The following is a 14,625-nucleotide window of genomic DNA, read 5'->3' on the forward strand; positions in this document are numbered from 1 at the left end:
GTTGATGGAGATTTGTGGGATGCACATCCAGAGCACGAAGCTCCCGTTCCACCACATCCCAAAGATGCTCTATTGGGTTGAGATCTGGTGACTGTGGGGGCCATTTTAGTACAGTGAACTCATTGTCATGTTCAAGAAACCAATTTGAAATGATTCGAGCTTTGTGACATGGTGCATTATCCTGCTGGAAGTAGCCATCAGAGGATGGGTACATGGTGGTCATAAAGGGATGGACATGGTCAGAAACAATGCTCAGGTAGGCCGTGGCATTTAAACGATGCCCAATTGGCACTAAGGGGCCTAAAGTGTGCCAAGAACACATCCCCCACACCATTACACCACCACCACCAGCCTGCACAGTGGTAACAAGGCATGATGGATCCATGTTCTCATTCTGTTTACGCCAAATTCTGACTCTACCATCTGAATGTCTCAACAGAAATCGAGACTCATCAGACCAGGCAACATTTTTCCAGTCTTCAACTGTCCAATTTTGGTGAGCTTGTGCAAATTGTAGCCTCTTTTTCCTATTTGTATTGGAGATGAGTGGTACCCGGTGGGGTCTTCTGCTGTTGTAGCCCATCCGCCTCAAGGTTGTGCGTGTTGTGGCTTCACAAATGCTTTGCTGCATACCTCGGTTGTAACGAGTGGTTATTTCAGTCAAAGTTGCTCTTCTATCAGCTTGAATCAGTCGGCCCATTCTCCTCTGACCTCTAGCATCAACAAGGCATTTTCGCCCACAGGACTGCCGCATACTGGATGTTTTTCCCTTTTCACACCATTCTTTGTAAACCCTAGAAATGGTTGTGCGTGAAAATCCCAGTAACTGAGCAGATTGTGAAATACTCAGACTGGCCCGTCTGGCACCAACAACCATGCCATGCTCAAAATTGCTTAAATCACCTTTCTTTCCCATTCTGACATTCAGTTTGGAGTTCAGGAGATTGTCTTGACCAGGACCACACCCCTAAATGCATTGAAGCAACTGCCATGTGATTGGTTGATTAGATAATTGCATTAATGAGAAATTGAACAGGTGTTCCTAATTATCCTTTAGGTGAGTGTATATACCTGTATATACAAATATACCTCTGCAACTTATGACTGGTTTTGTGATCCAGGGTCACATTTGACAGAAACTGGACATTTCATTCATTTATCCATCAAGAAAAATTGTTATTCATCCATTTGGCACATTAGGATGACTAGAAATCCTTCATCACAATTATGCTTTTCAGTTGCTTTTCATTAAATTATACCAAACATTATTCATTCTTAGTCAATAAAAAGTTCAATTGAGTTCTATTTAGAACCCGAGGGTTTTTGACTCAATTTTGTAGAACTCTTTATGCCAAAAAGGTTCTATATAAGAATAAATGTCTTAATGATTACATAATACTTTCATGTTTAATGGATTACTTTTTTTTTAAGAGATAAAGTATGTTTACAAGCTTTTTAAGTCATAAGATTTAATTAAAATTAAAAATGTCTTAAAACAAAATTAATTAATTAAAACTAAATCCATTCAATTATCCCATGAAGGTTCTATAAGTACCTGACAGAACCCTTTAAGCTTCTATATAGAACATTTTCTTCTAGAGCCAAAAACCTAACTTATAACAACATTCATTGTTCATTCAAGAGTATTAAACCAGGATAAAAAGTGGCAATCACAAAGAAAAAAAATTTTTTTTCATGCACTCTGCAGGGTGTTCAATAAAAGTTTCCCAATATTTCTCCATGCAAAAACTTAAACAGACCAGATACGACCAAATCATTTCCGAAACATGACTAAAAAGATAAAACAGAATCCAAAATCTTGATAACTCACCCTAAAAGCTGGATTTTTATGATTCATCATTTTTTTCCCAACCAAAATTCAGTGAAATAATTCTGCAACCTTGCCAACGCAGACCGATCTTTAGTCCGTAGATCAGATTACTGGCAATGATGGCAAAATGTAGGTCTAAACGTTCACCCCTCACATATCAATTGATCTGATGAACGAATCCAGGTCAGAGGTAGGCCATATTATCTATGCAATCACGATCAAGCATTGCATAAATAGATGAAGTGAACGAGAAACATTTTCACTGAAGAAGAGAATAAGAAGAGGGCATTAAAGATGTTTCTGAGCTTCTTCAACGCTAAATACATGGTGAGACGACCGATATTTAGAGTAACTCTTTTTAGCTTATTAGCTATGGCTAGCCTAATGCTAACACGATTGGCTTGATTACCATGTTTGCTTCACTAAAGATTCATCTTAAAACTTTTTAGATTAGACCTAAACTCAGAAATGATTTGAGCCTTTGCTGTTAACAGCAAATTGTCTTCATGGATGAATTTTAATGAAATATAATAGCAGATAATGATCTTTCTCTCAGGTTTTACTCTGTGCACTGGCGAGCCTCACGTTTGCCAAACAAAAGCCGAATCAAATATGTGACAATGGTTTGGCGATTTCCGATGACTTCTATGGCTCTCCTTCAGAGGACAAGGGAAATGGCAACATCCACAGCCACTCACTATCTGCATGGACCTGGATGTGAGTCACAGAATCAAATGATACTTTCACCAATAGAGTTACAGAATGATGTAGATATCTGTCTGGTTTACCCTGTTGAGAAAACAGTTAAAAAAACAGCCTAAGGTGTTTGACTGGTCTTAGCTGGTTTAAGCTGGATGTAACTGGTTTAAGATGCTCAAGCTGGTCTCCCAGTCTGGCCTAGCTGGTGTTCAATTGGTTTTAGCTGGTTGGACAACTGATCTCTCAGCCTGGCTATCTAAAAACGTGGTCAAACCACTCTAAAACCAGCCTGCTAAACCAGTTCTGACCCGACTGAAAGACCAGCTAGACCAGCCTGATCTCACAGCAGTTCGTACAAATTCTACGAGGTGGCTAATTCGTACGAATTCATACGACCTCACTCGTACAAATTCGTACGATTTTTGCTAAATCGTACATATTTTACGAATTGCCCAATTCGTATGAATTCATACAAATGACCTACCCCTGACCCCGCCCCTAAACCTACCCATCACGTGGGTTTAGACAAATCGTACAAATTCGTACGAGTGAGGTCGTACGAATTCGTACGAATTAGCCACTTTTTTATCACTCGTACGAGTTCCATGGAAAAGTTCCATTTCCATGTTTGGGAGGTTAACATTAAGCTAGCTCTCATAGCAACTATGCTAAAGTGAAAGCATTTTAAGGTACAGGAGGCCATGCATGTGATGTCAGTGTGAAACATCAAGTAAATCAGGTGTTGGTTAGGTCTGTGGGTTTCGTCTCACTGAAATAACCACCTTGTTTTCTCTGTTTTTAGACAAAATATTTCACAAGACAGAATACCACAGGTCATCTTTGAAGCCCAGTGCAAATCAGAATATTGCACCTTTCCTACTGGTGTGGATGAGAGACTGAACTCTCTACCCATATATCAGGACATCCTGGTGTTGAAAATGGATTCAAAGAACAAGAAGTGCTTCAGGGCAACTTTTGAGAGAGTTATAGTCGGCTGTACGTGTGTATGGGCCAAAACTTCCTAAAATGACTTGCATGTTTCCATGTTAGAATTTATTTATTTATTTGTTCCAATGAAACTGTGACTTGTGCATTTTAATGGATTTTAATTTATTTTGTAGACAAAATAGTTTCTGATTTTTTTTTTTTTTTCTGATTTACATTTATTAATTTAACAGACACGTACAGTATGTGACACTTATTACACAGTTGTATTTGACAAATTAACAATAAAATGTATGAATCATAAAACGCCAATCACTGGTCCTTATCTTTGCACTCTCTGTTACAAAACTGATGCCAAAAGTACAGTGGATTTCCAGTGTTTTCACTGAACAACTTAATTGCATTTTGTAAATATAAACAATTTTTTATTTTGATGGCTGCAACACACTCCAAAAAAGCTTGAACAGAGGCAAAACAAAAGTGAAAAGTTTATAGAATATCCAAGTTAAACTCTTTTGATACAGTCCACAATAAGTTGGTGAATTGGTAGGTGAGGGTATCGTGATTGAGTGTAAATTGAGCATCTCAGTCTTTGCAAGCAGATGGGTCATCATGACTCACCACTTTGTGCCAAATTTCATGAGAGAATTATCAAACAATTCAAAAATCGCATTTCTCAATGCAAGAATGCAAAGATTTTAGGTCTTTCACCAGCTAGTTACCATACATAATATTGTGAAAAGATTCAGGGAATCCAGAGAAATCTCAGTACATGAAGGACAGGGCAGGAAACCTCTGTTGAATGTTCATGACATTGCATGAGAAACCGTCATGCTACTGTTAAATATAGCAGCATGGGCTCTGGAGTACTTTGGAAAACCGTGTCACTTAAAACAGTCTAATGCTGCATCAAGATCAAGGATGAATCTCTGTTACGCAAGGAGAAAGCTATACAACTGTTCAGTGCAGAGATGGAGCTGAGTTCTCTGGGCCCGAGCTCATCTCAGATGGTCCGGAAGACAGTGGAAATGTGTGCTGTGGGCTGATGAGTCCACGTTTCAGCTTGTTTTTGGGAAAAACAGACATTGAGTTCTCAGTCCCAAAGATGAATGGGACCATCTAGACTTTCATCAGCGACAGGTGCAAAAGCAAACATCAGTGCAAATGGCATGGGTGTGAAGGTACCATTGGCAAGGAGATGTATTGGGATTGTACAGAGGCATATGCTGCCATCAAGATGACATCTTTCCTGGGAAGCAAGACAATGCCAGGCCTAGACACTCTACACCATAGAGTGGATGTGTTTGAATGGTCTGCCGAAAAACACTTTTTTGATTGTTGCATTTGACCATTAAAGAATAAACTTTATGAATTATAAAACACTGATCACTGATCCTTATTTGTACACTCTCCAAACCAATGTCTTGAGGTATTTTTAAATAGTATTTGGTTTAAAAATAATAAATTAAAGACATCTTAAATTAAAGGCCTCTGTTGTACTCATTTTTCATCAAATATACACAGATTGTAATTGTCACAGTTATGTTCAATTAGTATGTTTTCACAGACTTTCAGTCGGTTTTCATCAGTCACATGTGTTCTTTGTCAGACATCATTTCATGATGTTCACAATGACTCATCAGATCATCCTCTTTGATAATTTGTTATCTGGTCACGTCTACGTTAAGTGTGTGTTGCTCCTCCTGCCTGTCTGCTTGCTTGCTTATTGTCATTAACTTTGTGGTGGAAATATAATCTTCGTCTGCCTTTCTGCAAGCACCCGTGAGAGATGAACGGATCACAAAATGGATTTAAGAGCTCAGTTTATTTTGGTGGCTCAGGAGAACCCCGATTTTTGGAGCTTCACAGTTAACTTCAGTCGTCTTGCACTCGCCAGCCCTTCCAATGACAAAACCCTGAAGAATCTGTTCTGGATTGGGACCAATTACCATCAGCATGTTGATCTCCCAGACACCTCTGGACTTAACTGGAGGGATGTAGTCATTAGGTGTCTGGAGAGTGTCTTGCCCCGATCCAGGACACGGCCAGACCCAGAGCCTGTTTCACCACCTGAGACCACGGAGGAATCGTGTGGGCCCCCCGCAGACGGAGAGCTACCACTTCAGCCAGAGCCCGAGGATAAGAGGACAGTGCTGACCCTCGCCCCGGAAAAGGAGCCCCCCAGTGAGTCTGACCAGGGGTGTGAGCCCACAACATCAGTGACCGATGGTATACTGGTGGAATTTGAGACTGAGGACTGGCTTATTGACTTCAGTGTGGAGGTATCATCTCCCACCCCATTTCGGATTTTTCATCGCTGTTCCTAGACAGCACTGTGGATGGTTTGAACTTTTGATCTGTTCCTTCTGAACCTTCATCACTGTTTTTAGACAGCACAAACATCTGCATGGACAATGTTGTGTTACCTTCGACCCTGTCTAGCCTTCATCTGCCTCCATCACAGCCCTGCTCAGCCAGTCCTCCACCCCCGCCTCTGCTGGAGGTTGTCAGCCCTTCACCATCTCCTGCAACGCCAATCACTCACGTCGAGCCTCAGGTCCTACAACCACCATCAGCACTTGAGCAGGTAAATCCAGTGGATCCGCCTACGCACTCAGATCGTCTCGGGGTTCTCTCATCCCACATCCACTACGCTCTGTTCCTCCACCCCAGCGGCGATGATGGAATCCGTCTGAAGGTACAGACCCAGAGCCAAGAGCTGACAGCCCAAGGCGTAGTCAAGGGAGGGAGGAGCAGTAGCCGATGGAGCAATGCCTCAGTGATGATCATGTAAGGAGAAGCCAGACTGCCCAAAGACTGAGGTGATACCCAAAGGGAAGGAGGAGCCCACTGTAGCCATAGGGATGGAGGAACAGAGCGTAGCGGACGGCCCGCAAGTCTCACAACCCACTGGGGGTTCCTCTTCCGGGGTGAGGGTCAGCACTGTCCTCTTATCCTCTGGCTCTGGCTGAAGTGGTAGCTCTCCGTCTGTGGGGGGCCCAAACAATTCCTCCGTGGTCTCAGGTGGTGAAACAGGCTCTGGGTCTGGCCGTGTCCTGGATCTGGGCAAGACACTCTCCAGACACCTAATGACTACAGGCTACTTAATTTTTGGAATCTGATTACGTAATCTATTATTCAGTTACTACCCAGCGCTATAGGTAAATAAGGTATAAAGTAGGGTACTGCCCCAGGGACAAGCTGTTATAAAAGTTAAAAAATAATAAAACATTCTGAGGATGTAGGCTATACCAGAGACAATTTATATGGCTATACTGATGCCATTCTAGTAAGAAGAAAAAAGTGTGTCATTTTATAATAGCCTATAGAAAAATTAAATAGCAACAGTTGCATCTTTTGCGCATAGGCCTACATGTCAGGACGTGGATGTGGTCTCTGCTCTGCACACTCTACACTGCACTTTACAAACATTCACCATGGTAACCAGTTACAACAACAAATCATCTTGCCACTGACTGTTGACATGCAAAAACAAAACTAAATGAGACCGATTCTGAATGCATCTTCCATGTTTTTCTTCTTCTTGTGAGACCTATTAGATGTTTTTATGACTGATTATCTAACATAAAATAAAGCATAAAAAGTAGCTAGTTAGCTTATTTCAGTCTAAATTTGCAACCCTGCTGCTGCAACCCTTATTTATGAACAGTGCAATGGATGAGATTCCATAATAATTATTACAGTAGTATCAATAGGCTACATTTTTATAAGGTAGACTATACTTATTTATTATGCTTGCTATTAGATGTGTATAAGCCTAGATATTTAGGTTGCAATTTTAAAAGTTTGTTGAAGTCGTTTCACAGCCAAGCCACTAAGTGGCGATATACAGAATATATAACGGAAGATACATGATCTATTACCGCCAGCCAGCGGGCGGGAGGTGTAATTACACGCAGCAGCCTCAATAAACTGTCTGTATCTACATAAACAAACATCAACCTGGGGATGGACAAAGTTCCCCAGAAGATAACCATTTGATCACAACCTTAAATCACCATCCAACCATATTTCATTACCTTTTTACACATTCGTTAAGCGCTTAATGAAGGTTCTTTAGCTCTATCCAACGGGATTCTGTAAACTTTTCCTGCTGTAACGTTACACATTGTCAAACTGGATTTACAGTCGAGCTAGCAGGCTAAAGGCAAGTAACGTTATTACTCTGAAATAATATAAGTTACAGCTGTCAACTGCTGTTTCAGGCGTGCATGTTCAGATTTGTGACAGCTCGGTGTTAATTAGACTTTTCGCTAAAGTGCTGACAGATAAGGTTTTGTTCATGTGTTTGTTTAGCTCCGAGATTACGTAAATGTTTTCTGGTTTCCATATTTACCATGCTTTTACTATGGTAACAACTACTATAACGATGAGATTTTAGCTGAAATGTTGTTGTAGGTTCTTACTAAATAATTAGTGAATGAAAGAGTCAGTGAATAAATCTAATAGTAATAAAATACAGTAATTCAATCTTTGTCGTTTGTAATTATAGGTTTAAAGTGTGTTTAGGTTGCTATTTTTCATAACACGTTCTATTGTATTTTATTGTATTGATCTAGCCATGCTAATAGTTAAATTATGCTTACTATGCAAGAATCATGGTTCATTTAAGTGGCTAACTGGACTTCATATAACGTGTAAATGCTATTATTGCTTTATTTTAGTCTTCCAGTGGATTTCCTGATATTAAATTCAACGGTATCTGCAACATCCAGATCCTGTAAATGGGGAACAGTGCGCTCAAAGCTCATTTGGAAACATCTCAGAAGACTGGAGTCTTTCAGCTGACTGGAAAGGGTTTGACAGAGGTACTAATAGGCTTGTCGTAATCACATTCCCCACTCAGATGCACTTCGCAGCAACGTCCATGGATTATTGACAGCTCATGTGTCTTTGTTTATATAGTTCCCAGAAGAGCTGCAGAAACTCACCGCAAACCTGCGGACAGTTGATCTGTCCAATAACAAAATCGAGGTGCTTCCAGCGTTCATAGGAGGCTTCCAGCAACTCAAGAGTCTTACCATAAGCAGCAATAAACTGAGTAAGTGTTGACAAATCTCTACATTAAGATAAACTTAACATTATATATTATTTTTTTTATTTTTTTGTAATGTTATTGAAGTTCTTTCTTTAATAACATTACAAAAAAAGTACTTTCTTCTTTTCTTTTTGGGTAGTTGACACCTAACATGCCTATTGACAGGGATGCACACAATTTTTTGGTCTGGTTCTCAAGGGAGCACCTGGAGATGCTGCTTAGTACTCACACTTTACGCGGCACATTTATCCTACAAGCTGTCTAAATGTAAAATAACAATATTTGTTCACTGTAGAAATCATATATAGGTTCATCTTTGTTAAAGCTGTATTTTTATTTTATTCTATTTACATTAATGACATAGACAACAGCAGGAATATTAGGCTGCTGTCACTTTAAGACCGAATGCACAGACACACATCCGGTTACTTTCTCTACTGTTCACTTATGACATAAACGAGAGAATACTTGCAGAGACAGGTGTTTTAACATCATTTTGTGTGTATGTGTCCGTTCAACCGCAATTAAACACGAAAGAGGAATCAATTGTTCACGTGCTGTCTGAAACGCCCTTCTCTCTCTCTCTCTCTCTCTGCGTGCGCACTTCGGGTGTGTGCGCTGTTGTGTGCACAGATAACAGCACGAGAGTCCTGATTTTCGCCTCTTTTTCCACATTTAAAATCGTTTGAATGTGTAAATTGGTAAGACAAAACACGTCCAAATTATAAACTTTTACTTTAAGATGGTTAAACTTAGCAGTTAATCACATGCGTGTCGAACCGTGGGGCCTGGTCCGTGCGGATCACGCATCAACTGCGATCCATTGCACCCCTAATAATTAATGAACACACTTATCATAAGGATTGCTATCTTACCAGAGATGGAGAAAAATCCTACTCTAGTAAGTAAACGTGTCTCTGAGGCTGTACCCAAAAATGTTGGTACTCAAAAGCGCTTCCCTCCACGTTTTCTGCCGCACATCGTTCATTTTTACCACGCATACACACCAGTTATGTGCACCCCTGTCTACAGACTTTTTTCTTAATAAACTGTGCTTACAAGGATATTCGACAAAACTGTAATTTTGACGTCATTTTTTGTGTTTTTGCATTTAATTTGGCTTATTTAAATAATGGTTATTAAATATTATTAAAATATTAAAAAATGATTGCAAAAAAAGCCTGTTTTCTACTATATGAACCTTTAAGCACTCCATTAATATGTGATTTTTATTGTGTACAGCCAGTCTACCAAATGATATCGGGAAACTCAAGAAGCTGGAGACTCTTATTTTAAATGGGAACCAGTTGAATCAGCTTCCTGCATCAGTGGGTCAACTGAAGTCCTTGCGCACCCTGAACCTGTCTGGGAATCACTTCAAGGAGTTTCCCGCTGGACTCGGCAGCCTTCGCCAGCTCGATGTTCTGGACCTGTCCAAGAATCAGATCCACGTGGTTCCTGCAGAGGTGGCCGAACTGCAAGCCATTGAAATCAACCTCAATCAGAACCAGGTGAGTTTTTAGTTCATTGCATCCAGGAAATGTCAAGTCATGATATAGGGGTGTCAGGGTGACTTTTTTTTGCCGTGTTTGTTCTGTTTCAGATTTCAACCCTGACTCCAGAGGTGTCTCGCACTCCCAGGCTGAAGGTCTTACGGCTGGAGGAGAACTGTCTGGAGCTCTCCTCTATCCCCATCTCCATCCTCACAGAGTCCCAGGTGTCCCTGCTGTCTGTGGAGGGCAACCTGTTCGAAGTGAAAGATATGCGGGACCTAGAAGGATATGATAAAGTACGTTTGTGTCAGTTTAGGCTACTCTTATATTTTTCTCTTCAATGCCATCTCTGGTTCCATGATGAACCTTTAGCATCCATGGAACCTTTCCATTCCACATCAGGTTCTTTCTTTCGGGGCTTTCACACCAGAGGAACCTTTTTATAGTTCCTAGAACTAATGGCTAAAGTACTCGCTTTTTGGCGTGATCGCACCGCAGGAACTAGGAATACTTTTGGAGGAACTGAATTAGCTCCTACTTCAGACCAGTGATGTTAGTGTACACAGCCGAACGCATGTGAAACACCAGCTCCCACCATTTAAAAAAAAAAAAGCTGTGTACACACACAGATTTATAGCCTATATATTTATTCTATGAACTAACTCTATGAACATGGAAAACAGTGATAGATGGACCTCTTAATCTTAACGCTAAGGAGAAAATCCAACACAATTGTCTAATTTCTATGTATAATAGTTATATCTAATAACGCATTAGACAGGAATGTTAAACAGATTGTAAACTAATGAAGACAGAGAATGGGAGCTGTGTGCTCAAGCTCTAGCGTTCTTAGCGCCGTCAAAATAAATGTCTGCTGCACCGTCTAAACAAACAAGTGCAGCTTACATTACCTGAGTTCCAACTGGCGGTGCGAATGATGGCTGGTTCCTATTACTAAGTTCCTATAACTACCCGGTGCTAAAGGGCCTATAGTGGAAAAAGGATTTTTAGATTATTAAAATGCTTCACACTAAGAAAAATGTACTATTCACTGAAAGGTTCTTTTGGGAACCAAAACATGTCTTCTATGGCATTGCTGCATAAACCCCCTTTTAGAACCTTAATTTTTATAGCTTTATATTTGGTCTTTTATAAGAAGGCATAATGATATTCCAGGTCCAATGTTAAATGTCAGCTTAGTTTTGTGCGTCTCATCCTCTATAAATATCACGTTTTTTTCCAAGATGGAAAATACCACAGTTTAAGTTTGAATGTAAACAAAACTGGTCTAAGTATTTATTTTTGAAACAAAGTCAAATCCCACACAATCTAACCCCGTCATCTCAGGAAGGTGTAATAGGAAAGACCAAGAAGAAATCTAGCTAGGAATTGAACAATTCAGTTCATTTTAATTCAGATTTATTCACACTTGACAATACAACTTGCCTCTAAGGAACCTGGGGTTTAAAAGAAAGAAAACCCCTCAAATATAATGTAGTTTGAGTGATTAAATCTCAATGCATTTTGGACCTTTTTTCTTTTTTACAAAAAAAAGGTTAGTTAGTCCACTTGTGATTGGTTTGCCCAAAACAGATCTTACTTTCAGGCATAAACGGTGCCAAGTGGCTATAACAAATTGGCAACACTTTACAAAAAGTTCTCATTTGTTAATATTAGTTAATGCATTAGCTAACATGAACTAACTATGAGCAATATATTTTTTAAAGCATTAATTAGTCTTTGTTAACATTAGTAAAAATCAAATTGTTTATTGTTCACGTTAGTAACAAATACACCTTTGGATTTTAAAATTAAAAATTAAAATGAGTAAATTTACATTGACTAAGATTAATAAATGCTGTAGAAGTTTTGTTAATGTTAATTGATACAGTTAACTAATGTTAAACCTTATTGTAAAGCGTTACCAAAAAAAAAAAAAACTCGATCCAATCAGTTATTTGCTTCACTTATGAGTGAAATTTCGATCTTATAATCAGTTAAATCTTTTTATATCTACTGATATAAAAATAAGTTTGAGAGGTGGCGCCCCGACAAACCTTGCGCGAATCACGACTTGCTTTACAGCACGACGTCACATACATCAACAACATATGAAGCAGCCTCTACGGAAGATACTAGCACGCATTTCAGACGTGAATCATGGCACGTGTCGACGAAGAAAGTCGACGAAGAAAGCGCGGTCGGAAGAGTGCAGAGACTGCTCTGCGTGAGTGGTATTTACGACAGTAACGTTAAATACAAGTACTCCACAGCGACTCTAGGGGTCGCTGTTTGACAAAAACGGAAACTGCATAGTGTGCCTTTAATTTACTCATAATTGAAAAACCCCATTAAAACCCACATAGGAAAATCTTGAAGTAACCAGGGGCGAATCAGTCTTTGGGGTTCTGACGTCATACCTGCACCCATCTATTTGCAAACACAAGCAGATAATTTATGATTACATGCTAAAACTATAGTCTTAAAGGTGCAATAAGTGATTTGAAATCAACCTGAACAAACACACACCTCCCTTCATTGCTCCGCCCCCAAAATGCACGAACACGCAATCTCTTTATCATAACTGAAGCAAAGCAAAATGATGCTTTGCAAAAAAATACATCAAAGATGGAGAACGAACGACAAGGAAGAACAAAATATGAACATCCACTTTCAACGGCATTTCTCAGAATTCGCTTACTGCACCTTTAAGACAATATTCAGACTAATAAACGATCTAGATTAAGAAAGCCATTTGAAATTTAGTTCTATTACTCTTTTTTTCTTTTCTTACATAGTCATATAATGACTTGCTTTTATCTTTCCCTTGCTCAGTACATGGAACGTTTCACTGCAACCAAGAAGAAATTTGCGTGATCAGTCCGAGGCTTGCTGCACCTGTCATCTGCGCTGGGATTTAGCGTAGAGAGGTTCCAGCTTTGACCACACATGAAAATGGCTAGACGGGAATGGAGAAAAAAGGTCAGGACTGCTTCACGGCGACGGCTCAGAGACCACAGGCCTGCTGCTCATCACCGTTACAGTACAGAGAGCACATTTATGAACCGTGCATCACTCTTTCTTTTGCAAAGATTCTATAAACTGAAATACAGTGCTGATTCTGCTTTATGAGGACATTTACACTGGAGAATGGTTTCTTTTATTTTTGAGCGCACTAATGCCACGTCTCTTTTAACTAACATAATGAACATCCCGTACCCCTTTGCAATGCATTTATTGATCCATTTATTTGAATGATTTAGAGTTTGAAAGTAGCCTATTTCTAACAATTAAATCTACTTTATTATTTGATTACACAATTTATTTAAGCTTTATTGTATAAACTGTTGTGTAACAGTATTTCGGTTGAACTGTGATCTCGAAACTTCCGTTAAAGAATATTTGTGATATTTATGAAGTAGCCATTTTTTTCTAACATCAAAGGCTGCATATAAGTCTTAATGTTGAATGAAACGAATGCCAGTGGATATTTATATTTTTGTTAATACAACACAATGTTCAGTTTGAATTTGCTTTTACACATTTATACTTGCTGCATGTTTTCTTTAAAAGTGCAGAACCCGAAAAGCATTTTGGTGAAGGATTATGTATTTTCATGCCATTTTGAGATTGCAAATCCAATTCTTGTTGTGTCTACGTGTTAATCTATTACTTACACACTTGAATGTCAACTCTGTTTCTGAATATATGCACATGAATGCTAATGTGTTAATTACAAACATCTAAAGATGTAATTTCACATTCGGAATTATAACACAAGCAGTCATTGGTAGCTTATACTTTCACGTCTCCTCAATGTACTGTCACCTAAATATTTTTACGCTACAGCATTTAGCTGCAGAATAAAGCTCGCATTCTATTAAAATTTCAATGCCATGCAATTGTCAAGCAAATTACACCTGAATGTCCTCCTCAGGATTAATAAAGTACATCTATCTACATGTACAGTGTTTATACTTGTGATTACTACTGACACATCAAGACTACCAACTTGCAGTTTTGTGTATAGTGCATATATAAATACTCAAACACAACTCGACATATCATTGACTCAAATGATTTGCTTTGAGGGCATTTTAAGGGCTTCTTTCAAATAATTCTGAAATTTTAAACTAATACTCTTTAAAGCTTGTACAGTAGTGGCCAAAATTGATGTCCAACCTATAGGAAAATTGACACAGGGTTTCTGCAGGTAAATTTATGACCAAGTAAAGAACATGTAAAGAATAAATTGAATATGTTCTCTATTAAATGTAAATGTTTAGGGAGAAACACAATGAGTTGTATTAGCAACACTTACTTCCAACAGATATGCTTTAGTTTTTAATTCATTTTATAAAAGATAAAAGCTTAAATCGCTTCCTAGCCACTAGACTAGAATATGTAAATAACTTTTACTGTAATGTTGTTCTTAATCGTTAAAAAAATCGTTAATCTTAAAAGTTTGCCTTTTTTTTTTTACCAAATTATTTTGTCAAATAAATACCTTAACGAAGCTTAGTGTTTTGTTCTTCCTGCATATTTAAAATTTTTGTTTTATAAAATATATTCCTCCTATTCTGATGGTTTAATCAAAC

At 38.8% G+C, this 14,625-nt stretch overlaps 1 protein-coding gene across 1 annotated transcript; it reads left to right on the plus strand.

Annotated features, from left to right (window-relative positions):
* The first annotated feature begins 7,370 nt into the window (after positions 1 to 7,370).
* On the plus strand, positions 7,371 to 14,074 carry lrrc57 (leucine rich repeat containing 57). Its single transcript, XM_079854228.1, has 6 exons — positions 7,371 to 7,643; positions 8,161 to 8,304; positions 8,402 to 8,537; positions 9,777 to 10,045; positions 10,138 to 10,323; positions 12,863 to 14,074. Exons 2-6 carry the CDS (start codon positions 8,221 to 8,223, stop codon positions 12,902 to 12,904), a joined length of 717 nt encoding a protein of 238 aa, XP_079710354.1. The 5' UTR covers positions 7,371 to 7,643; positions 8,161 to 8,220; the 3' UTR covers positions 12,905 to 14,074.
* The last annotated feature ends 551 nt before the right edge of the window (positions 14,075 to 14,625 follow it).

Source organism: Squalius cephalus (assembly GCF_949319135.1).
Source record: "Squalius cephalus genome assembly, chromosome: 20".
Lineage (NCBI taxonomy): Eukaryota > Metazoa > Chordata > Actinopteri > Cypriniformes > Leuciscidae > Squalius > Squalius cephalus.